At 44.5% G+C, this 26,198-nt stretch overlaps 1 protein-coding gene across 1 annotated transcript in view; it reads left to right on the forward strand.

The window, feature by feature from the left end:
• Nucleotides 1-15,279, forward strand: part of TOP6BL (TOP6B like initiator of meiotic double strand breaks) — a 36,084-nt gene extending 20,805 nt beyond the window's left edge. The window contains exons 7-13 of the mRNA XM_061606716.1: nt 1,790-1,861; nt 4,740-4,926; nt 8,156-8,309; nt 9,459-9,596; nt 13,400-13,521; nt 14,079-14,189; nt 15,163-15,279. Of these exons, the coding sequence (XP_061462700.1) occupies nt 1,790-1,861; nt 4,740-4,926; nt 8,156-8,309; nt 9,459-9,596; nt 13,400-13,521; nt 14,079-14,189; nt 15,163-15,279 (901 nt within the window). The remainder of the gene's footprint in view (nt 1-1,789; nt 1,862-4,739; nt 4,927-8,155; nt 8,310-9,458; nt 9,597-13,399; nt 13,522-14,078; nt 14,190-15,162) is intronic.
• Nucleotides 15,280-26,198: the final 10,919 nt, after the last annotated feature.

Below are 26,198 nucleotides of genomic sequence, written 5' to 3' on the forward strand. Positions count from 1 at the left end.
ATGAACAGGCTGGTTGCTTGAAAATTATGCCAACTCAAGCTTGACATTGTATCTGTCTATGCTTGGATTCTTGGGAGATTTGCTTTATTGTATTTTGGTTTTATTTTGTCTATGATGATTTGTGAGCAAGGTTGTATTAAGATATAATAAACGCTGAAGGGGGGGAACATCATCTTAGAAGGTGTGGCCTTTTCAGTGGAGCTGTGCCCCTCCATTGGAATTTAGGTTACTGGAGCTCCTGTCCTGGGTCGGCTGAGAGGGGATCTGGAAAGCCTGACAATAAATGAATGTTTAGATTTATATGACTTCATATAAAACTGGACATTTTGCATTATTGACAAGAAGTTGTTTGCTAGCAACATGTAGCTTAGCTTTTTAGTTTTATAATGTGTACCTGAGGATAAGCTAGCCTTCCATTCTACCTGTTGAAGAGATATGTGAACTTAGAGCAAAACAGTCGGACTTCCCTAAGAATATAAGAGCCTTCTAGATGAGCCCTGTGGCCCATCTAGTCCAGCATCCTATCCTCACAGTGGCCAACCAGATATCTCTGGGAAGCCTATAAGCAGGACATGAGCTCAAGAGCACTCTCCCCTCTTGTGGTTTCCAGCATTCAGTGGCATTCTGCCTCCAGCAATGGAGGTAGAACATAGCCATTGTGGCTAGTAGCCATTGATAGCCTTATGCTCCCTGAATTGTCTAATCTTTTAAAGCCATCCAAGTTAGTAGCCAATCCATCACTGCCTCCTGTGGGAGCAAAATATGAACATAACCATTCATAGGATTGTGCTGTCAGTCTCTCAACTACTGTCCACTTGTCTAGGGAAAAGCTGGAGTACCTGGTCTAGTATCTGCCTTTTTAGCCTGTGAATAGTAATAATATTGGACGTTGGCATATGATAATATTTTTTACCCATAGTGTGATTTGTTGCCTTGGCTATCATGTGATAAGTGTTGCAATGTGAATATATCCCTAGCATTTACACTGTATGGAGATGGGCTAGTGTGGTGTTAGGGTCCACAGATAACATTACTGTATATCCTCACCTTTGACAACATATCTGACATCAGGGGCCTTCAACCCTTTTCAGACTCAGGAACTACCTGCAATATGGGCACCATATTTTGTAAATCTTATATATGGTCCTATATATTAACAGCAAATTCAGTCTCTGATTCTTATATAGCCCAAATGGCAAAGCAAGTTTGGGGAACATTGTGGTTTGCAGCAGAAACTACAAAAAAAGCTTAAGTGGGAAAGAAACCTCTCTTAGCAGGCAAACCCCCAAACAATCCAATGAAGAAACATGCTCTCTTGTCACAGAATGCTGGCTGACTGTTGGGGGGATGGGATGGGGGAAACCAGAACACTGGAGTGGTGGAATGAAGTATCCTGGGAAAGGGCATGACTGGCTAGAACTCTGAACAGCAACACTCCACTCAGTGACATTTTGTTGTGGATCCCACTTGTTTATATTCTCTCTGTCCCTTTGCCTTTCTCTTTCCCCCTTCAAAAGATGGATACGGTATCCAGGTGCAAGCTATTATCAGTGATGTAACGTTCTGGACATTGACTGGTCCATTCTACAACATAAACCTGGTCATACTATGGACATATTTTGTGTTGTACCTTTTAGAACGTGTAGCAGCAGTAATTGAAAACTAAATGAGAATAGCCAAGGGTGTAGAGAGGGATCTTGTACATTTTTGTTAGTGATCTCTTTTATGAGAGGGGGAAAAAGACCAAATGCCAAAACTGTTCAAAACCTTTCTTCCTTCTGCCCTATAGCACAGAGAGGGGAGCCATCACATGTTTGCCAAGTGAGATAAGACTACTGAGTGACAGGAATCATTTTGTGAGGTGAGGAGGAGTTGGGGGAAGGGGTTTGTGCTGCAGTGCCAATTAAGCCATTATGGATATATGTTGACCTTTAATAAATGGAAATGAGTTTTAGGGACACCAGCAAGATATTTGGGATCTTAAGATTTGGATGGTGTGGTGGCTTTGTTGTCCCTTGTGCAGGAAATACATGATGAAAAGATTAAAAGAGGCAGATGTGAAGAACCATTAGCCTTTCTGCTTTGTAAAACTGGAGCCACAATATACTGGGAGGTAGTTCTGTACAAACACTGTGTCAATGAATAGGAACTATGCTGGAGCACTACTGTGGGTGGCTGAGTGTGGGTGACCTTAGTAAGTTTCTACTCAGGACAAGTTTGAATTTAAGATGAATGCCAGACATTGAGAGGGTTAAGCAACCATGCAGGGTGAAGGAGTCTGGGCGCCAGAACATTTCCTTCATCTCCTTAATCTTCTGGCCACAAAGCCCTGCTTCAGGCACTTAGATTATTTGCTTGCAAAAAATACCAGTTGAGGTGATTTTAAAAAGAAGTAGCAGGGAGCACCTTATTTCAGAAGCAGTCTGTGTTGCCCTCTGGTAGATATGGGAGGTGAGCGCTGTGTGCGTCCATGTGTAGTGGGGTGACTGTGGGTCACTTGCTTGGTCAGTCAGACAAGCTCTTTGGAAAAACCAAAGCTAACTTTCCAAAGCTGGACCAGGACAGTTACCATACATATATGTGCATTTTTGATGTCCCTGTCCTAGGCACCTATATTGGACATAATATGCGTGGTAAACTACACATACAACTGTCCAGTGCAGTTCTGGAGTTGTGTATGAAAGGGCTTTTTTTTAAATGTGAAAGGATAGCTGCATATCCCATGAGCCTGACCACTGCTTTCATTAAGATCCGGGGGGGGGAGCTGTTCTTTGTATCCTCCCCCCCAATAGCTTGGGTGGGACTCAGGAGAGAATCTTTTCTATGGTTGCACCAAGGCTCTGGAATTCATTGCTTGCCTTTGTTGGCCTTCCACTGCTTGTCAAGGACCTTCCTATTTCAGAAGGCTTTTGGTCTGCTGAGTTGAGAATATACTCTGAACAGTATAAAAATGTTTTGATGTTATTGTTGCATTATTTATTATTGACATGTTTTGGTTGTTTTTATTGTATGTTGTTAGCCACCCTGAGCATTTTTAAATGGAATGGTGGGATACAAATTAGTAATGTTAATAATAATTAATCCACATGTGCACTGAAATAAAATGCAAGGCTACCTCTCCCTCTCAGCAGAACCAGACTATTTTAAGAGGGTTTTTTTCTTCATTCCCATAGGAATTGAACTTGACTAGAGCAGAAGCAGCTTGCAATCTACTCTCACCAAGTTCACCAGTTATTTGTGATGAGAAGTGACTTCCTCCATAGAGTGCATTCTGGCTTGGCTTGGGGCAGGCACCACCCTCCTTGCTCTCCATTACAGGCTTCCTCTGGTCTCTGAGAAACAAGAGGGAGGAATCAGCATGATTGGGGCAACTCTGAGGACTGCCAAGCACAAACAGTATTTGTTTAAAACCTGAAGGAGGCAACCTCTCCCCCCCCCCCAAAAAAAAAACTAGCCTAACAAGGACTAAGCATGCTCAGCAGCCATGGAAAACTGAGTGTCAGAAAAAGAAAACAGGAAATGGGGAGTCAGAGTGGAGAGAGTATCTGGGAGCAGGAAGGCAGGATGGAGGACTGCTTGAACCCTGAGCAGGAGCACTCCTATTAAAAAACAAGGATACACTCGTCTCAGGGCCCATCCATACAACTGTATAATCTGCAGTGTTATAGCTTTGTGTCCTCATTAATTCACCATCGTTCATATGATGTTGCAGGCTAGTATGGATTTTCACATTCACAAATCTGCATTAGGAATACTACTGAAAAACCAATATACTTTCCTAAACCATGTGCTTGGACTCAGTGCCGTGGACTTTCCTGCAATAGGCGGTCCATGGGCGTTCTTCCGTCATATGCCAAGCCCCTTGTCTCCTTCCCACCCAATAGCATATCCACAAACCTGGCAATGCATGGGAATTTAAAAAAAAGATGTACATCTCTGCGCTCTTCCAAAAAAGCATGTGAACAGCTAACAACCATTATGGACCAATCACTGAAAAGGGGTGGACTTAGGGGGATGGCCAATGCTAAAGCAATTTAGACAAAAAAGAAAAAAGGCCACACTTACGGATGCTTAAAAACCGGGTTTTCACAATAATCTGACCACAAATAGGACATGTATGGATCTCAAGGCCACCAACCGAATATAGAAAACACGGATTTTACGTTTAGGTATGGATGGGCCCTCACTAACTGTACAGCTTGGAAGAGACCTTTACTATGTTTTGCTGTCCCAAGTGGTCTGTGTACAGATTAGCCTGTAACAGCAAGTAGAAAGAAGATGCTGTGGCACTTACCTTATAGTGCAATCCCATGTATGTTTACTCTGAAATAAGTCTCACTGTTCTAATGAAATATATGTAAATCTGCATAACTTGAGCAAACTACAACCAGTCACATAACATGTTTTTTTCTGGTTGCAGAATTTTGAATTTGTTAGCACACAGGACTGAAAAACCCAACGGTGTGCTGATAGATACACAAATATCTGAGCTTCCAAATCAGTACAGTTCCTGCAATTGTTAACTGCAGGTGAATCGCAAATGTGGCCTGAAAATGGGCTAGTTTAGCCCTGCCTTACCCACCCAGGTAGCCTCCATGCTATCTGGGACTGATTAGAGTTAGAGTAAAAACAAACAAACCTGGAGGACACCAGGTTGGGGAAGCCTGGCCAAATTTGTCTTCCTCTTGCTGTTTCCTTGATTCTGCTTCCAACCCCCCAACCCTCATTGGTTTGGCCAGGTCCGTAGCCAGGGAAGTGATCTTGTCTTGTGACAAAATCCACCCCAAGACAGGTGAGCCAGTTGGCCTCTTAATCCCAGATGAAGTAGCTGAAAGAGACTTCAGTGGAGAGCTGAAGCTCATGCCTGTCGTATCCCTGTGTCCCTGCCAGAAACCATTCCCTAACAAGCCAGCACAGATTGCTGCTGTCTCTGTATCCTTTGCTGTGATCAGTGAAAGAACCCAGATGGGATGTGGATGATGAAACAGAATCTAGATAGAGTGAGGCTCACTGTTTATCTGAGGACTGGAGAACTAGAATAAAGTTCACAACACATCCGTCCATTAACAAGAATATTGGCCTATTTATGGCATGATGTTGTTGTTTAGTCTAATCTCTTCAGCTTTTGCTGTGCTTCAAAATGATTATTGTGTTTATTTATTTGTGTGAGACTCAGAGCTTGGAAAAGTTACTTTTTTGAACTACAACTCCCATCAGCCCAATCCAGTGGCCATGCTGGCTGGGGCTGATGGGAGTTGTAGTTCAAAAAAGTAACTTTTCCAAGCTCTGGAGACACTTAATGTAGTTTGTATTGTTGTGAGTTTGGGGGTTGGAATGGATGATCCCCGTGAGTCCCCTTCCAGCCTCTGATTTGGAATCCTGTGCCTTGGGGTGAGGGGCTGGCTCTGCTGGAGTTTCTTTTGTTAAGCTAATAGGGTGGCCAGTTTGCAAATGGGCCTATTAGGTGCCCAGCAACTGGTGAATGGGCCAGGAAGATGCTTCTGTCATTGAAACTCTTCAGGAGAGCCTCCCCCCCCCCCCGGCGGCTAGCAGAGGGTTGTGCTTTTGAGTGTGTTTTAGAGTGTCTAGAGCAGCCTTTCCCAATCAGTGTGCCTCCAGATGTTGTTGGACCACAATTCCCATCTTTCCTGACCATTGACAATGCTGGCTGAGGCTGATGGGAGTTGTGGTCCAACAACATCTGGAGGCACACTGGTTGGGAAAGGCTGGTCTAGAGGAAGGCTGGGAACTGGAGGCAGGCAGAGAGGCTATCTCTCTGCATGATGGCTTTAGGATGCCTCCTGTAACACTGATGGAAAAGCTGGATATTGTACTGGTGATGCCTTGAACCCCTCCATCCTAAGCTCAGGTTGGAATATGTGTAAATAAATAAACCATATTTCATAAAGACACCACAGTCTCCGCTGACCTTCCCAAAGGAAACCAAACCCTGGACAAGTGCAGGGACCCCTGAAATCTCACCGCTCAGAGATTGGGGAGGCGCGCAACAGTATAGTTTTATTGTTCATGCTTGGAAAACTTAATAAAAAATATTTAAAAGAGAGAGGGGGAGACCTTTCCAAATCCAGTGTAAAGATAAAAGAACCCTAAGAAGAGAGAGCAGGAGGGGCCTTGAAACAGCCCATCAACAGTGAGCACCAGGACAGCAGATTGAGCAGGCATACAGGTCACCTGATCACAGTCTTCCCCCTCTGATGAAGCGTATTGTATTTCTGTTCAAATTAGAGTAATTTCTAAATTTGCATATAACAGCGTAGGCAGCTGTATGTCATCTCTTTTCCTTTTTGCTGATACATATTGCTAAAACTGAGGGAATGTAAGTGGCCATCTTAATGCTTTGGAGATTTGAGGGGGTAGGTGGGAAGAGAGGTTGGAGGAAAATTTCATTTGGTTTGCATTTTTAAGCAAATTGACTTAACTTTTACCTCCTGAAACAGCTGGTATAGCACAGTGGGGAGGAGAGCCTGGATGGGAGTCCAGAGTCTGTGAGTTCAAATCCGCGCTCGTTCGTGTCTCCTGGGTGTCAAGGGCCAGCTAAAGATTACCCCCACAGTGAGTGGCTCAGGGGTTACGTGCCCTGCCACCTGTGCAGCCCTGGGCAAGCAGCATAGTCCCAAGGAGCCCAGTTGCCCCCAGCTGGCAGTTGCGGACAAGCTAACAAACTGAAGCTCAATCCTGACAAGACTGAGACGCTGTTGGTGGGCGCCTACTCGACCCGGGTGGTGGATGTTCAACCTGTTCTGGATGGGGTTACACTCCCCCTGAAGGAACAGGTTCGTAGCTTGGGGGTCCTTTTCGATCCATTCCTGTCGCTTGAGGCTCAGGTGGCCTCGGTGGCACAGAATGCGTTCTACCATCTTCGGTTGGTAGCCCAGCTACGCCCCTATCTGGATAGTGATGACCTCGCCTCAGTCGTCCATGCTCTGGTAACCTCGAGATTGGACTACTGCAATGCACTCTACGTGGGGCTGCCTTTGAAGACAATTCGGAAACTACAGCTAGTGCAAAACACAGCAGCCAGACTGCTGACGAGGACCAGACGGTCCGCACACATAACACCTGTTCTGGCGCGTTTGCACTGGCTACCTATTTGTTTCCGGGCTAGATTCAAAGTGCTAGTTTTGACTTATAAAGCCTTACACGGTGCGGGACCAAAATACCTTGCGGAACGCCTCTCCCGCTATGAACCTACCTGCTCACTACGTTCAACATCTAAGGCCCTCCTCCGAGTTCCGTCCCATAGGGAAGCTCGGAGGGCAGTTACTAGATCCAGGGCCTTTTCAGTGGTGGCCCCCGAATTATGGAACAGTCTCCCCGATGAGGTGCGCCTGGTGCCTACTCTTCTATCTTTTCGGCGCCAGGTGAAAACCTTTTTATTCTCCCAGGCATTTTAATGTTTACTGTTTATTGTTAAGTTATTCTATATTAAGCTGTTAAATGCTCAATGTTGTATGTTTTTAGTGATTTTATCTGATTTTTATTTTACTGTATTGTATTTTATTCCTTGCTGTGAACCGCCCAGAGAGCCATTGGCTAAGGGCGGTATAGAAATGGAATGAAATAAATAATAAATAATAAGGAAGGGGCTAGCTTGTGCAACTGTGGCAAGCTGAGCAGGCCCTCGCCAGCTGGGGAGGAGCTTCAGAGTAAGGCAATGGGAAACCCCATCTGAATACCGCATACCATTAAATCACTATTCATAGGGTCACCATAAGTCGGTATCAACTTGAAGGTAGCCCATTTCCATTTCCATTTTATCTCCTGAACTAATCCATGGACTGGAATGAAATTATCTTTTTGAGTTTGCACTCCCCCAAATTTTGCAATACAGTTTTCAATTCAAAAAGTGTACCAAAATTCATAAACAAATGTGTATTTTTGGATAAATATATATTTATAATAAAATACATATTTAAGTATGTATTTAAATATGATTTTTATGCAGTTTTAAATTTAAAAATTGCAGATTAATACAGAAAGAGGATGGAATGGGCTCATGATAAAACACATGCAACTTAACAACCTGTACTCCTCCCTACTGACTGTAGCTGCATTTAAATATGCTTTGTAGTAATGTCATCACCACATCAGTGCCACCATTCATTTGCCTCCCAATGACATTTTCCTTAGCTAGCAATATATCTTTGTTTATGACCCAGCAGGCCTGCCTGTATTGTTCCCCACAAAGGGGGCATCATGTTCTTTCTTTAAAGATCCATCATGCCTAGCAGCGTGGGAGAGATATGGCTACCGGGCAACACTGAATTCAGATCCCCATTGGGAGGAAGGTAATGAGAATATATTTGTCACTTGCATAATTACTTGTTGTGCACAAAATGGATTTACTGTTGACCCTCACAAGAACTTTATAAGGTAGGTTTAGGGTTACCAGCAGCACATGAATATAAGTAGCAAATAAGAAAAAAAAAATACATGTCATGGTAGTATCTGGTGAATAGAAGCAGCCAATGCAAGATTTTTTTCATTAAATGCAAGAGAGAAGGAGGGATTATTTGCTAGACTAAAGGAAACTAAGGAAAAAGGATGATGAGATATTATCCAGGGTTTAGGAGGAACATATGGGTGTTGGCGCAAAGTGCCATTGGATAGTATTCAGGAAACGGAGGAAAATCACCTATATGACTGAACAAGCATGCATCCTTAGTGGAAACTCATGCAACAACACATTTGGGAGAAAATTAAGGAGCACACAAGTAAGCATGCTACTAATGGAACATGTAATTAGACCTTTAGGTATAAGTGAGAAATGAGTGGCTCTCATAAGGACACCCACTGAGCTTCACAGCTGTCAGGATTTGAACCCAGAACTCCTGCATCCAAACAGAACACATTGCACTTGCTGCATCACACTGGCTTATTGTCCAGAAACTACACCATATACCAGATCTTTAAGCCTGATTTAAACATGATGGTGGGCATTTAGTGTATTTGCCCTGTTGCTGGTGTTTAAACCCACAGATCTCTATCCTAACATGCTAACAATGTGCAGATAGTGTGGTGACCTAAAAGAGATGCTGGTTGTATTTTTTTTTCTTATATGCCTAGCATTACATTTAAATCAAAATCTGGAATGTTCTGGCATTGCAACTGTTTTTTTTATAGATTTACAATACAGATCTAAGTAAATAAATTCAGTTCTTGCACAACCCTTGCATGCAGCTCCAAATGAGTATGAAGATGGAACTCAAGGTGCCTTCTTATCTGCCATCTTGAATAGCAGGGGCATAAACTAAATAGCTTCAAAACAAAAAGTTCTATGTTTTTAAAAACTGGGGGTGGGGCATGAGGTGGAAAATTAGTTCTCTCCCAGATAATTTACTTAGTTTAAAAAACCATATTTGTTATCACCCACTTACTTTAATACAGTCATTCATCCTTGTCTCTGTTATTTACATGTGATATATTCTGTCTCTTAGATACTGCAAAACCTGATGTCAGATACAAGCTGCGTGCCAGCCACAAACAGGACCCAGATACTCAGGAACAAACACTGCTGCTCTTCCTCTTTCTCGCTTACTCAGATCAGTTTAATGACAAGACAGTCTACAGTTTCTGTACACACAGTTATTTATATCTCTGTATTATTCTGAGGGAGGGGATAGGGGATAGAGTAATGTGCCGGATAAGTTTTGGAATGGTCTACCACTTGAAGGCTGGGCAGAGGAGCTGTAGAATGACATGTATAGTGTGGCGCCACAGTTAATCAAGCATGCATTTAAGTGGGGTGTGGTTTTTTTTTCTTTGGTTGTTTTTGGTTCCCTCACCCCTAATGCGATGGGGTTGTGGTGAGAAAGCTTTCTAATCTCTAAACCGTAAAGCAGAGGGGATGAATTATTAAAACTGAGCTTTAAGGTTATGTTTATCCCACACTAAAAATACAAATGCCATGAAGATGTTGATTTTCAAATATTTTAGTGGTGCCTCACAGCTGTTATCTGCAAAAACATGCAGATTGCTAGAAAAATAATAGTTTAGAAACCATTTTCCCCATATAGCTGCCTGGTTAAAGAACAGTTTGCAACAGTAGCTCTCTTGGATGAAACCAATTTTCTAGATCCATTTCAATAGGGGGTTTTCAGTGGAGCTGTGGCCCTCCATTGGAATTTAGGTTACTGGAGTTCCTGGGCTGGCTGAGACGGGATCTGGAAAGCCTGACAATAAATAAATGTTTAGATTTATATCACTTCCAATGGAGGGGTTATAGCCTGCTCTTGATGGGGTTACCCTCCCTCTGAAGGAGCAGGTACATAGCTTGGTATCCTTCTGGGGAGGCTTGCGGAGTTGGGAGTTGGGGGCACAGCTTGGCAGTGACTCTGCTCCTGCTTAGCGGATCGTCGCCAGAAGGTAGTGCTTGGGGAACATTGCTCGATACCCTGGACTCTCCATTGTGGAGTCCCTCAGGGATCAGTTCTGTCCCCCATGCTTTTTAACATCTACATGCAGCCTCTGGGTGCGGTCATCAGGAGTTTTTGGAGTGCGCTGCCATCAGTACGCTGATGACACGCAGCTCTACTTCTCCTTTTCACCTTCTTCAGGTGAGGCTGTCGATGTGCTAAACCGTTGCCTGACCGCAATAATGGACTGGATGAGAGCTAATAAACTGAAACTCAATCCAGACAAGACCGAGACACTGTTGGTGAACTCTTTCTCTGCCCAGATGGTGGATGTTCGTCCTGTTCTAGATGGGGTTACGCTCCCCTTGAAGGAACAGGTTCGTAGTTTGGGTGTCCTTTTTGACCCTTCCTTGTCACTGGAGGCTCAAGTGGCCTCGGTGGCACGGAATGCGTTTTACCATCTTCACTTAGTCGCCCAACTACGCCCCTATCTGGACAGCGACGATTTCGCCTCAGTTGTTCACGCTCTGGTAACCTCTAGACTGGATTACTGTAATGCGCTCTACGTAGGGCTGCCCTTGAAGACAGTTCGGAAACTACAGCTAGTGCAAAACGCGGCAGCCAGGCTGTTGACAAGGACCAATCGGTCCGTGCATATAACACCTGTCCTGGCCCGTTTGCACTGGATCCCTATTTGTTTCCGAGCCAGATTCAAGGTGCTGGTTTTGACCTATAAAGCCTTACACGGTGTGGGACCGCAGTACCTTGTGGAACGCCTCTCCTGCTATGAACCTACCCGTCCACTTCGTTCAGTATCTAAGGCCCTCCTCCGGGTACCAACTCATCAAGATGCCCGGAGGATTACTACTAGATCTAGGGCCTTTTCTGTGGTGGCCCCTGAATTGTGGAACAGCTTACCAGAGGAAATACGCCTGGCGCCTACGGTATTTTCTTTTAGGCGCCAGGTTAAGACCTGGCTATACTCCCAGGCATTTTAATGTTTTAATGTTTAATGTTAATTGTTCATCTTAATGTTTTAAATTTTCCTGTTATTTGAATCGGATTTTATTGTGACATGGTATTTTAACTCTGTTTTGTACACCGCCCAGAGAGCTACTAGCTATGGGCGGTTTAAAAATGAAATGAAATAAATAAATAAAGAAATTCTGGATCCACTTCTGTCGCTTGAGGCTCAAGTGGCCTCAGTGGCAAGGAGTGCCTTTTATCCGCTTTGGCTGGAGGCCCAGCTGCAACCCTATCTAGACAGGGATAGCCTGGCTTCTGTTGTCTGTGCTCCAGTAACTTCTAAGTTGGATTACTGCAATGCATTATATGTGGGGTTGCCTTTGAAGACAGTTCAGAAATTGCAGCTGGTGCAGAATTCAGCAGCCAGACCCGTTCATTGGGACAAGAGAGTTTGAGCACATAACACCAATTCTGATGCAACTGCACTGGCTACCAATTAGTTTCTGGTCTCAGTTCAAAGTGCTGGTTTTGACCTATAAAGCCTTATATGGCTCAAGATCCCAATACCTCAAGGACCACCTCTCTCTACCAACCCAGAACCTGCACACAGCACTGGAGATCCTTCTTCATGTGCCCCCTCCAAAGGTGCGGAGAGTGGCAACACGAGAACGGGCCTTCTCGGTGGCAGCCCCCCCATGTGGAATATTCTCCCCAGGAAGGTATGCCTGGCACCATTATTATCCATGTTTAAGTGCCAGGCAAAAACATTTCTCCCTTCCCAGGTTTATAACTTTGGAAGGCTTTTGGCAGGCTTTTGTTGTGTAGCCTTCCTAAGAAGGGTTGCTCCACTGCTTTATATAATGAGTTTTAAAAAACTTGATAGATAATCTTTTAACTGTTTCAAGTGCACATGCTTGTGTAGAAAAGTGACTAACAAATTTAATAAATAAGTACCTGCCATGGAGCAGAAGCATGTGCACACACATCCAGAGTCCAGAATGCTGGAGAACCAATAAGTGCCTAAACCAGTGTGTGTACTCTTCTGCTTTTGGCTCTGAACATGCTCTGAATCTAGAATAGATATCCACCTGTCAATTCTTGTAGATTCTTTATGCATCATTATATAGTTCAAAACATGTAATCCTCCCCTCCCCCAGTTTTCTTGTTTAAAAATGGTCTCAAAAAGCAGTCCTATATATTTGAAGAGAAGGACACTGTCTTCTCCTTGAACGTTTCTCCTTTTGGGGGATTCACTGTACTAAGAGAGGAACAAGTACTGCTAGGTAAAGCTACCTCATTTGGCTTCTATTGACCTTTTCTTTAAACAAGCACACCTCCTAAAATTTATATAAAAACTGAATAGTTAACATTTTTTTATTTGTGTTTTAACAATGTTGTAAGTTGCTTGGAGACCTTTTTCCACCTATGAAGAAACCCATGCATTCTACCTAACCTGGGTAGCAGCTGGTTTTTGTATTTTCAGAGATGGGAGATCAACCATTGTGTTAGTCCTTCTTCTCAAAAGGCCTTGGTGCAACCTGAAACCTGCATAGCACCCACACAGCCTTGTTTGAATGTCTGCTACCTCTTCCTACGTTCCATCAGAAGGCTCTTACAAGATGGAGGCTTTACCACCAGTTAGTTCCTCCCCCCACCTCCACTCTGCTTACCATAACCTGATGAAGAGTTTTGGAGAACTTTAAAACTTGCACACTATTTTATGATATTTTGATTGCCCTAACAGAATATTGCCCTAATATGGATTTTGGAAATCCATCCCTTTCATTTCTTCCCACTTTCAGATACATAACACTCATGAGTAAAAGGTTGGTCCCAATCTGATATCCCCTTATCGGTTTTCTCTCTGGAGCGGTAAAGTTGGGCAAATACAATACCAAAAAGTGTCCCATTTTATTAAAGTATATCCTGCTGTGAGGTTTTGACACATACCTCTTGTACTAATTCTTGTATTTAATATTTGCAGCTTGATCATTTGGGATCCACTGTCCTTCATCCAGATTTAATCTTTTCTCATTTTCACTCTTTGTGTGTCACAGGGGACCGGCGAGTAATCCTGTCACATCTCTCTCCTATTCTCTTGTGCAGCGAGCAAGCTGTGAAAGGCGCCATCCAAGGAGTAGTCAGTGGGATCCTGGAGCAGCACCACAAAGTGACCCAAGTGAGAGTTCAGTACAGAACACCAGGACCATTGAGGTCAAGGGTTGGGGGGGCATGGCAGGAAAGAGTCTGGGAATAAGAACATAAGAAGAGCCTGCTGGATCAGGCCATCTGGTCCAGCATCCTGTCCTCACAATGGCCAACTTGATGCCCATTATGGGAAGCCCACAAGCACAACATGAGCACAACAGCACTCTCTCCTCTTGCAGTTTCCAGCAGCTGCTATTCAGAAGCATCCTGCCTCTGGCCATGGATGCAGAGTATAGCCATCATGGCTAGTAGCCATTGATAGCCTTATCCTCCATGTGTATTTGTCTAATCCTCTTTTAAAGCCATTCAAGTTGATGGCCATCACTGCCTCCTGTGGGAGCAAATTACATAGTTTAACTATGTGCTGCATGAAGTTCCTGCCAAACTTTTGCATACTTCTGCTCACACATCTGGAGAAGTGGCATCTACAAAAAGCAATCCCAGCTGAGGGTAGAGATATTTTGCTCTATGATTTGGTATGGTCTGTAAGGCATCCAAATGCCATGCCATGCTCTTGGGTCTTCACAGGAACAGCAGAAACTGGCACAGTCTTTGCCCATCATGACAGATGCCATTTCCAGTATAGTTTCCAGCAGCACTGACAGCGAATTCAGAAGGAAGTGCCTTCAAACTTTGCAGGTACAGCGATTTATGTTACAGATATTGTTACAATGCACCAATTCTACCAAGCTCTTGGAGGTCAGTGGGATGGTTTGGATGAATTTGATGAGTTTCCCTATTGAACTGTTATTATGATCTTGCTTTTTTATGTTATTGTAATTTTAATTTGGTGTTGTTTTTACTAAGTTTGTCTTTGTTTTATTTTGAATGTATAAAATAAATTAATTAAATGGCATTGAGCCATTGGGTTGGTTGCATAAAAACCTGTGTAAATAAGTGTAGGATAAGGAAGTGAGATTTTCAGGGTTTGATCCTTGAACTTGCTTGAGGAGGCATATGTAGAAGAAGGGGGAAGTGAGCTAATGAATTCAACAAAAACATGTTCAAGGTAAACTGTTCAGAGTGAAAATACAAACTTGTGAAAGGAGAGGAAGACTCCTAGATCGAAGTGGTTAGTGCGTCAAAGGCAGTAAGAAACTAGTTGGTGTAGTGGTTTCAGTGTTGGGCTAGAACTGAGGAGGCAAATCTCCCATTTAGCCATGAAGCTCTCTGAGGGAGCTTGGGCCAGTCACTATGCTCTCTCTCTCAGCCTAACACTTCCCAGGGTTGTTAAGATAAAAAAGTGTTGTGGGGGGGGGAGGAGGAAATCATGTATGCTGCCTTGCCTTGGACGAAAGGCAGGAAATAAATAAATGCATCAATGAATAAAGTTAAATTAAACAAGCTTCCAGGCTACTCAATTTAAGTGCTACCTCACATGCTCACTTTTTCCCTACAGGAGAGTGAAAGCTGCAGCTCAGGGGGGTGAGAGAGAGAGAATACCTACATATATGTCCATAATAATAATAACAATATGATTATTAATTACCTACCCTTCACCCCAAGGTCCCATGGCAGGTGACAACAATTTAAAATATAGTATTAAAAACAGTGTAAAACAAATAACAATCACAAGAATAAATGTATACATACAGATGTATATCACCTGTAGGTTGCAGATACCCAGGCGCTCCAGGTAACCATCAAAGAGGCCTTCAACAAAGTCATTCTTCAACAACAGAAACCCAGCAGCACATGTGACATCAGAAAGGCAAGTTTCTCTGCTTAAGTGTGCTTCCTGCCCATCCTTGGACCCTTGTGTTTTCTCCATTCATCTTCTGCTGAGCTTGGGCCTAATTCCAACTACTGTATTGGCAACAAAGAGCGCATCTCACACCAAAATTATTTATTCTGAAATTCAGCTCAGATCACAGTTTAGCCAATTCTTTAGTGAAATGTCTTTTATCTTTATTGATGTGTGGTCTGCTGATGGACTTGGGGCCCAGGAGACCAGATTCAACTCTCAGCTCAGCCTTGGGCTCATGGAGTGGACTTGGTAAATCAGTGTGCTGAGCCTCATTGTTCCTTTCTGTAAAAGGGATATAATAATGGGGCTTAATAATACAGTGATCAGCTTCATGAGATTGTTGTGTGTGGATAGATCTTCTCAAATCAGGCCTTCACAGTGACTTTGCTGGACCTATAGAGTTCTAGCACAATTGTTGATCTAATTTGTATGCCTTAATGTTTTTGCAGCTGTGGCCTAAAAATGATGAGGCAGGGGTGGGGCAGCTGAGTACAGACCTTCCTTTACCCTCCATTAAGCAGACTTTGTTGTGTTCCAACATCACAGAGGTGGCACAAGGAGGAAAAGACAATTATGGAAGGGAAGGTAAGTTGGAACATGTATGTGTGAAGAGGAGACAGAGATCCTGGAGTTTAGATGGTGCAAGATCCTGCCCCTTCCTATTCTGCTACAAGCTTCCTGACAGGCCATTGACAAGAACCTCCGTAGTGCCTCTTGAACATCTTGGTGGTGGGCCCTAGCAATCTGCAGCTCATTTAGTGAGTTATGAATTATCAACAGTAATTTCATTTATATAAGGCTCAAAATACAGTCCTGGCACCAGCTGGTGCTTGTGATGTTGAAAATAAAATGTCTCTGGGTCCTTTTTAAATAAACATTTGGGGGTGGGGAGCAAAGCCAAATATCTGGAACAGTAGAGAACCTTTTGCCTCCTCGCCTTTCTGAATGCTATGGTGTTCTATTATATGGGACATTTGGACTTCTCCTTAAACCTCTGAGAAATACCCCATCAGCTAGCCACTCGCCCTTACTGTGCATTAAGGGACCCAGATGAGACAGCCAAAGGCCAGGGTTGAAACTGATGATCTTACGAATAGACTATGCTAGGTGGATGCCAGGGAGTAGTTATAATTTGGGTGCACCTCAGGTCCCAGAGATTTTTCATTCCCAACCCCACCCCAGGGACCGTGCAGCTTTTTCTTCAGCTTTCAGCAGGTGAAGCTATTGGGTTACAATATAGCCCATATATATTAGAAATTATCCAGGTAAAGAAAGGGCAATGTTAATGGGTGGCCCCTATTTATTAATTATATCTTAGGCCACCTTTTGGCTTACCAGGAACCTTCAAAGCAGCAAAACAATCACCACTGTAAGAGAATGCACAAATACCACAGAAACAGTGAGACAAATGCAAAGTAATGCTAACAATTCTAAAACAAATAGAAACAGCAGCAGAGAAGAATTCATTCTCAAACTTCAAATTAGCCTGATGGAACAGAAGCATCTTAACCTGTTTCCCAAATGACTGCCACATGGAGCAGGAGCAGGAGCAGGGGAGCCTTTTTCAGCCTGAGGGCTACATTTCCTTGTAGGCAACCTTCTGAGGGCTGCATGCAAAAATGGGTGGAGCAAGAGATGTGATACTTACATTTGTACTATAGACTGCATTCTAACAATGCGAAAGTCAGGTTTCTACACACATGCCACACACCTCTCTCCATCCTCCCTACAAGCAAGCAACAGGTATCACAATTCCAGGACACATTCCAGCCAAGCAAACACATTCAAGGAGGGCATGGAGAGGACCAGTGAGAGGTGCAGCCTGGGAAGGAACTTGAAGAGGTCTGGAGGGCCACATTTGGCTTCCGGTCCTGACATTCCCACCCATGACATAGGTGGGTCTCAAAGGATAAAAAATTCTAAGGCAAAGGGGTTACAACAGAAAAGGCCTTGTTTCTTGAGCAGGGCTGGGGAGCCTGTGGCCTTCCAGATGCAAGGCACCTGCTTGGGGCAGGCTCTTTTAGAAGATACCAGTCTGGTCTCAGAAGGAAAAGAGATCCAGAGCAGGACCTATAAGATGTGCTAAGTTCCCAAACATTTCCCCCCCATAGACCACTTGAAAATTGCTAAAGTGTTGGTGGTCCACTTAATGATTTTTTTGCCTGTTGTAGCAATTGTAATGCACTGTGTAAGATGATGTATGATTTTATTGAATTAAGATTAGATTTCTTAATTATAGCCTTTCATTAACGTTGCTAATCCTCTCTACTCTTTTCAAGTCCCTTCGTCATTTCCAGTCTGTCCCAGTCACCTTCTGGGTGGACCGCTGGGTTCTAAAACCATGGTGCAGCTGCTCTGCCCACTGCTCTTCCAGGATCTGCCATCGACCACCTGAATGAAGCCAGTGGTCTCCGGACCACAGTTGGGGAACCCTTCTCTGAGGCAATGGTCCCCAAATGTTTTCCCCCATGGATCACTTGAAAATTGCTGAGAGTCTTGGCAGACCACTTAATATATATTGAGCTTGGAAAAGTTACTTTTTTGAACGACAGCTCCCATCAGCCCAATCCAGTAGCCATGCTGGCTGGGGCTGATGGAAGTTGTAGTTCAAAAAAGTAACTTTTCCAAGCTCTGTTCTGGGCCCATTGAAGCAATGGTAATGCTCTGTGCTAGATGCTATATAATTTTTAATTGTATTTTTACTGCTTCTTTTATTTTTTATTTGCATTTTATTATATTACAATTTAAATTCCATAGAATTCAGATTACAAGTGTTCTTCACAAGACACATTGTGGACACCTTAATTAAACTTGCAGACCACCGGTGGTCTGCGAACCAGTTTGGGAACCCCTGCTGTAAGTGAAAGTTGCATGTGTTGATATGGGATTGATGAAAGAATGATAGAAGCATATTGCCAACCTTGCCCTGGTTTTATGTTCTGCAGGACTTCTGTTTGACTCTTCAGACTTCAGTGGAAGGAGGCAAACAAAGGAGAGGAGGCCAACAAGCAGGGAGGTCTCTGTGGAGGATTCAGAAGACCAAAATCCCTCTGGGGAGGCTATGACCAAGGAAAAGAGAGAGGGTCTGTTAGCAGAACCAGGCACCTCTTTGAGCTCTTCCTTCTCAAGTCCTACTAAAATTGGTTGTGGTGCTTTCCATGATAGAAGCCAGGAGAGGTTTGCAGGTCCTTCAGTGAAGAGAATCAGGAGCAATGAAAATTTGTGGCAGGTTTGTCAAGAAACATTCCACCATGAAATGAGCAGCAGAATGAAAAGGTCCATCCCAGCTCCAGTTAATAACCAAGAGAAATCAGTGTAGGAAGTAGGTGGCGGTAGTAATGTGGTTAACCACCCAAGATCCCTGATATGTTGCTTGAAGAGCACCACTGAGTTCCATCAACCCATTTGTGTCAGATATCTCATCTGCAAACCAAGAGTGGAGGAGCTCCATTCTCTCCTGGATGACAAGAGGTCTCCAAGTGGGTATTGTAGCTCCTCCTACAGCTCAGAGACAGAAAATGCTTCAACAGACATTTGTGCTCTTCCCCTCTTGCTGAGGCTCAGTTTCCTATCAGCTCGGAGAACATACTATGTGGTTCCTCTATTCTTCTCCTCACTGAGATTGATTCCTTTTCTCACGTTTTCCTATACTTCGTTTGTCATTCTTGTGGTCTTCTGTCCTCCCCTTGTATTTCTCTCATGGATGACAGAGGTCTCCAAGTGGGTATTGTAGCTCCCCCTACACCTCAGAGACAGGAAACGCTTCAGCAAATACTTTTGCTCCTCCCCTCTTGTACGTCCCACTTGGAGACCTCTGTCATGCATGAGAGAAGGAACAGTTTGTTCTTACCATAAACGGTGTTTCTTCATGGATGACAAGAGGACTTTAAGGCCCACCCTTACAGTATTTGTGAATCTCTGTATTGATTGAGTGATTCATCGATTGATTGATTGATGTTCCAGTGGCTGGGACTGAATTGGAGTGCCATGACTCCTTTCTACTCTATTTGTCGATGGTCAGTTGACCTTATTCCTAACACGCTTGTTATACGGATGAGTGTTCTTTTTTTTATGTACTATGTTTGATCCTTGAGTTTTCTGTTGAGGCTGATCTCTAAAGCTTTTCCAAGAAATGAAACTGTGCCTCAACAAGAGGCGAGGAGCAAAAGTATCTGCTGAAGCGTTTCCTGTCTCTGAGCTGTAGGGGGAGCTACAATACCCACTTGGAGACCTCTTGTCATCCATGAAAAGCAACACTGTTTACGGTAAGAACAAACTGTTCCTTCTGGTTGCTATTTTTTTAAAAAACTTTCCCCTTTTCAAGTCTTTTGCTGTTGAGGGTCTTACCTTTCTCTGACAAGGCTTTGTCTTCCCTTTGCTTTCTTCCATTTCCTTCCTAAAAACAAAAACAGCCTCTTAGACTTCTTTGTAGATCGTTCCCACCTGTCAGATCTGTCTTTATTTCTTAATGCCTGTCAGATCTGTCTTTATTTCTTAACACCTGTCAGTCTGTCAGATTGGCAGTGGAGAAACTCAGCATTAAAGGAGAACATTCAAAGAAAAAGCAGGCAAAAAAATCTGGGCAGCACTCGGCCGTAGCCATGTTCAGTTCCCAGTCCCCGCATCTTCCCGCCATTTTACAGAGAAAGCCGTCTGCGCTTACTAATGATCCTGATGAGAGAACTTCTTCAGGCTCTTGCTTTAGGGGCTGTTCTACACTGGAAGCGTTCCCAGGGAATCCACAGAGCCTGCAGGGTTAAGGGAAGCAGCGGTGGCGGCAGCAAGCAGATATAGCGACTGCCATTATGAGGCTGACAGTGGCAACGCGCTATTTTGGATAGTGGGATGATGATGCCCACCATTTTGGATAGGGGAACCAGGGTGCCCACCATTTTGGATCAAAGCAGGCCACCAATGCCTGCAATAGCACCGCAGAGGGGAGCAGTAGCCCCCGTTGATTTAGGCAGCACACCGGCACTGCCCGTCTCTAAACAGCCCTTGCCTCCCGCTGCCTCATGCGTTGCCACCCTGCCAGAGGCATGGTGAATGCAATATACAGACCCATTTTATCTGTCCCCTAATGGTGTCAGATACAGCCCTTAAAGTAATGTTCTCATGATGCTAATGCACTGTCAATTCGGGCTTCTGTGGCAGCTTCAGTTTTTGCTAGGGCGGCACTACTGTGGGTCGAAGACCTGTTAGATAACACTGATCAACGCAACTAGGGTAAGGAAAACTCTACTGAAGGTTTCCAGATCCTAGACATTTATAGCGGATGTGACCATGGACTCCACCCAATTCTCATGCAGGGCTATAGCAGCAGCAACGGTCGCTCACAGACACCTATGGCTGAACCACTGGGAGGTTGATGCTTCATCACGTGCAAATCTGGCTTCGGTACCTTTTTCTGGCTCAAAGTTGTTTGGCAAGACAGCACTGAAAGACATTCTGGTGGAGACAAAGGACAAAAAGAAGGTGATGGCATCACAAAAATGGGAAGATAGACACTCATTCAGGTGCCCTTTCACCTCTTTTCAGTCCTTTTGTGGCTCCAGGCTTGCGGGTTGCAGTAGGGACTTCAAAAGTGGCCGTCCCTCTTGGAACAGATCACAGTTCCAGGAAAAGCATCAATAAGCTGCTTTCCCCAGGAATTCTTATGGCCAAGGGAGACAAGGACGCCAGAACCAGCAGCGTTTATGACTCGGTACAGGTCCCGCCAGTAGGGGGAAGACTCAGCCAGTTCTCCCATCGCTGGCAGGGTACCACTCAGGACAAGTGAGTGCTCAAGATCATCAATGAAGGATATAGGATAGAGCTGTTGGAGTATCCGCCTGCCAGGTTCCTTCCTTCGCCCATTTCCAGTTCCATAGTGAAGCAACAAGCAGTCTCAAACAAGATTTGTCATTAGACATCTCTGCAATCAAGGAAGTTCCTTCCAGTGAATGTTTCCCAGGGCTCTACTCAGTCTTCTTCTTGGTGGGGAAGAAGGATGGAACTTGGCACACAGTACTCGACCTCAAATTCCTCAATCGCTTTGTTACTCAGCAGAAGTTCAAGATGGAGACCCTAATGTCTATCAAGGAGGCCCTTCAGCCTCATGATTTCCTGGCATCAGTGGACTTGAAAGAAACATACCTACATATTCCAGTTTTTCCAGTGAATCGATGACTACTGTGTTTTTATTATGACGGAGACCATTACCAATTCAGAGCCTTGCCTTTCGGTCTGGCATCTGCTCCAAGAGTCTTCACCAAAGTGATGGCAACATTAGTGGTCTTCGGATGCAAGGTTTGCATATATATCCTTATCTGCACAATCTTCTGATTCAATCAAAGTCTCTTCATCAGGTGCGGGAGGACATCCAGATCACGTTGGTGCACCTAAAGGACCATGGCTTCTTAGTGAACATTCTAAAGAGCCAGCTCGATCCATCACAGCAGCTGCAGCACTTGGGGGCATGGTTGGACACTGTTCACCAGTCCATCTCTCTCTCACCAGAAAGGGTCCACAAAATCACAACCATGGCGACTGCGTTGGCTTGGGCAACATGAGCAGACATGATGAAGCTGGCAAAATTGTTGGGCATGATGGCCTCCACGATATGAATCACTCCATGGGCTAGTTTGTATTCTCACCTGCTGCAATGGCTGCTCCTCCAGTACCAGGGCGACATTGCTCACTGCAGGCACCAGTATGTCCTTATTCCCCAACACGTCAAGAATTCCCTGCTATGGTGGGCGTCGACAACATCTCTCCAGAGGGGTGTCCCTCTGCAGGATCCACCTTTTTCCTTCATCACTACCGATGTGAGTCTCAAAGGTCCCAGGCTATGGTCTGAAGGCACATAAGGCCAGCTCCCTGCTGAAGCTAAGCAGGATCAGGTCTGGTCAGTGCCTGGATGGGAGACCGCCTGGGAACCATATGTAAGCCGCCTTGGGTTTCTATCATGAAAAGAAAGGCGGGGTATAGATAAATAAAGGATGGCTCATTGTCAGGGCCAGTATGTACAGGGTGCATGGTCGCCAATAGAGTCGCACAAAAGTATCAACTGGCTGGAGCTTCGAGCGGCACATCTAGCTCTCTGCCACTTCTACTCTCTCAAGTTCCCAGATGTGCTGATTCGCACCGACAACACGGGCCCACTTGAACAAACAAGGGGGCACTCAGTCGCTGGCTGTCCACACAGAAGTGATGGCCATGCTTTCATGGGTAGAGTGGCACCTCTCAATCAGAGCGGAATACATCCAGGGTCACTTGAATGTAACAGCAGACTGGTTGAGTCAACAGCAACTATTTCCAGGGGAGTGGGCTCTCAACAACGAGATGTTCAATTCTCTTCAGGCAAGATTCGGCACATTCAGGATAGACCTTTGCTTCCGAGGAAAACCATCAGGAGCAACATTTCTTCTCTTGCTACCTGAGTTGGAGGGCAGAACAACTGGATCTCTAGAAGTCCCTTGGCCAAAGGGCCTGCATTATGCATTTCCTCCAACACCACTTTTGTCCAGGGTGCTCAAGAAGATTCAATTCAAGAGGGCCCGAGTGGTGCTGATAGCTCCCTACTGGCCACGACACCCATGGTTTTCGGACATCATCCAGCTGACCACTTCACCACCATTCCATCTACCACCACGCCCAGACCTGCTTCATCAGGGCCTTTGCTCCATCCAGACCCCAGTGGCTTCAGCTGACTGCTTGGAAATTGAGCACCAGCAACCGTTGAACTGTGGAATTCCTTCAGAGATAATTATGACCATCTTAGCATCCAGACGTCCATTGGCCATTCAAAGCTACTAGGCGACGTGGGCTGTTTTTTGCTCATGGTACAATAAAAAAAGGGGTCAACCTGGTATTGGCTAGGGTGTCTGAAGTGCTGTTATTCCTTCAAGATGGTCTTCAGAAGGGCATACATCCTAACACTTTGAAAAGACAAGTGTCAGCCTTGTCATCTGTTTTGCAAGGGCAGGCATCTGATTTTCTCGCTGCACATCCGTTGCTGAAGCGATTCCTCCGGTGAGCTACAGTTATCAGTCCGCCAGTTCTTCATCGCTTTCCCACCTGGAGTTTGCATTCAGTTCTATCTGCTCTACAGAAGCCTCCCTTCGAGCCACTGAATACCGTTCCTTTAAGGATATCGTTTAAAACAGCTTTCTTGGTGGCCATTACATCTGCACGGAGGGTGTCAGATTTAACAAGCTTTATCAGTAGAAAAACACCTATGTACCTTTTATAAAGACAGAGTAGTGCTACGTACAAATCCAACCTTTGTTCCTAAGGTGAACACGATTTTTCATAGACAGCAGGAGTTAATCTTGCCTTCTTTCTGTCCTCACCCTTCTCATCCCAGGGAGAAGGCATGCCACTTCTTAGACGTCAGGCGTGCGCTAAAGGTGTACATTTACAGAAGCAAGCCTTTTTGGCGATCTGACTCACTATTTGTGTCTTTCCATCCAGCTGCTATGGGAAAACAAGTGTCTTCCACAACGTTGGCTCATTGGATTAAGGCTTGCATCTCACTATCATAGGCCCTTCATCTGCCTTCATCTTTACATATTACAGCACACTCTACCAGGTCTGCTGCCTCATCGGTAGCTTTTCCTACAAATACTCCACTAGTAGATATCTGTAGAGCAGCGACCTGGTCCACTTGTAACACGTTCACAAGACACTATAAAATTGACCTGTATGCCTCAGCAGATGCTTCATTTGGCCTCAGGGTTTTACAAGTCCTGCCTGCCTCTGACCCACCCTAGGTCTGCAGCTTTACTACGTCCCACTTGGAGACCTCTGTCATCCATGAGAGAAGGAACAGTTTGTTCTGATCGTAAACGGTGTTTCTTCATGGATGACAAGAGGTCTCCAAGGCCCACCCTTGCCATTTTTCTGGTGGAAGGGACAAAGTCAGTGAGTGCCATGACTTTTCTGTTTGGTTCGTGGTTGGCCATGTTACTAACACTGTTTGTTACTATCAAGTTTGTATGTTCTATGTTTTCATCTTTTATTCTGAGGCTGGATTCTGGAGCTTTCCAAGACATTAAACTGAGCCTCAGCATGAGGGGAGGAGCACAAATGTCTGTTGAAGCATTTCCTGTCTCTGAGCTGTAGGAGGAGCTACAATACCCACTTAGAGACCTCTTGTCAACCATGAAGAAACACCATTTAGGATAAGAACAAACTGTTCCTTCACCACTGTTTTGCACGGCATTTTGAGAGGCCCTTTCCATTTCTCAAAACTGGGCAAATGCAGGTCTTAACTGGAATCAGGTCCAACAGCTTGCAGCCTTAGAAGTTCTTTTCAAGAACAGAGTTCAGCCTTAGCACATGTAATGTAAAAAAATGTATCAAATATTCTAGAAAGCCTGTGAAAATAAAAATGTTTTCACATGATGCTGAAAGGGTATCATACCCAGCACTTGGCAAGGCTGTCTGGGGAGTACCAAGAACACTTTTGCCCCGGTCACTACCCACCTAACTTCAAAAGGGGTGGGGACTTGGAGGAGGGTCTCAAAGATGAATGAAGTTAGGACAGGCTTGTGTGGTAGAAGGCAGTCCTTCAGATCCCAAGCTGTTCAAGACTTTAGAGGTGATCACTAATACTTTGAACCGTACCTAAAAACAAACATACAGGTCATTGTTTAAACATTGGCAAGATATGCTCCCTGTGGGCGATCCCAGTTAGATACCCTTACCTGCATTTTGTAGTAACTGAAGTTTCTGAGAATGGTTACTAGCCACGATGGCTATGCTCTACCTCTACTGTATGCCTGTTCAGCATGCCTCTGGATATGAGCTACGGGATACTGCAAATGTGTAGAGCATTGTTGCACTCAAGTCCTACTTCTGGGCTTCCCACAAGCATCTGGTTGGCCACTGCAAGAGCAGGATGCAGGACCAGGTGGGCCTTTGGCCTCATCTCGCGGGGCTCTTCTTACCTTCTTAAGTTTTCAAAGGCAGCCCTATGTACAATGCATTTCAGTAGTCTAATATTGAGATTACCAGGGGATGGGTACCCGTCACCAGTTAACTCTGACGGGAGGGAGTGCAGCTGGTGTACCAGCCATAATTGGTGAAACTTTGTGTCTTGGAAGCTACTTGAGCCTCCAGTGACAAAGCTGGATCTATCTGCATCCCTGGGCTGCAAACCTGTGATTTTAGAGGGAATGTAGCCTCATCCAGAACACCTCCCCAGCTAGACAAACTACCCACCATCAGTACCTCCACCTCTTTAGGACTGAATTTCAGTTTATTGGGTCTCATCCAGTCCATTAGTAACCTGATACCAATTCTGCACTTCTACTGCCGCACTTGAATTTGCTTTTTAAAGCTTTTTTAAAAAATGTTTTTAACGTTGTTTTGTTTCAGTGTATTTTAAGATCTGTTTTTATGATGTTTTAAAGTGTTTTTAGCGCTTCTGTTTGCCGCCCTGGGCTCCTGCTGAGAGGAAGGGCGGGATATAAATCAAATAATAAATAAATTTAAAGAGAAAGAGAGCTGGGGGTTTCTAGTGTGCTGGTAGCATCTGACTTCAAATGACCAAATGGGATTAAGGGAAGGACTACCAGCTAGTCAGTTCTTGAGCCACCTCTTCCTACATTTTAGAAACAGCCTTGAGAGGGTGACCTCTTTTTCCACATCCCTGATCCTGTTGCTTTTAACAGCAGCTGAATCCACAGAAATGTAGTGTGTATCAGGCTGTTTGTTGAAGGTAACAGAGCTGGGCAAGGAAAAGGTGGCACTGAGCTAGACTTAAAAGTGGCATAATGTGGATAGGGAACATCCACACTTGAGTTTTTATAGGCAAGTATTTTACTGGGTAACAAAATGATGTATTTCACAATAGCATCTCACCTACAAGAGCATTCACTCCAAGGGCCTATGGCATCATTTTGTGTGTGTCTGTG

This window comes from Rhineura floridana, chromosome 22, assembly GCF_030035675.1.
Source record: "Rhineura floridana isolate rRhiFlo1 chromosome 22, rRhiFlo1.hap2, whole genome shotgun sequence".
NCBI classification, from domain to species: domain Eukaryota; kingdom Metazoa; phylum Chordata; class Lepidosauria; order Squamata; family Rhineuridae; genus Rhineura; species Rhineura floridana.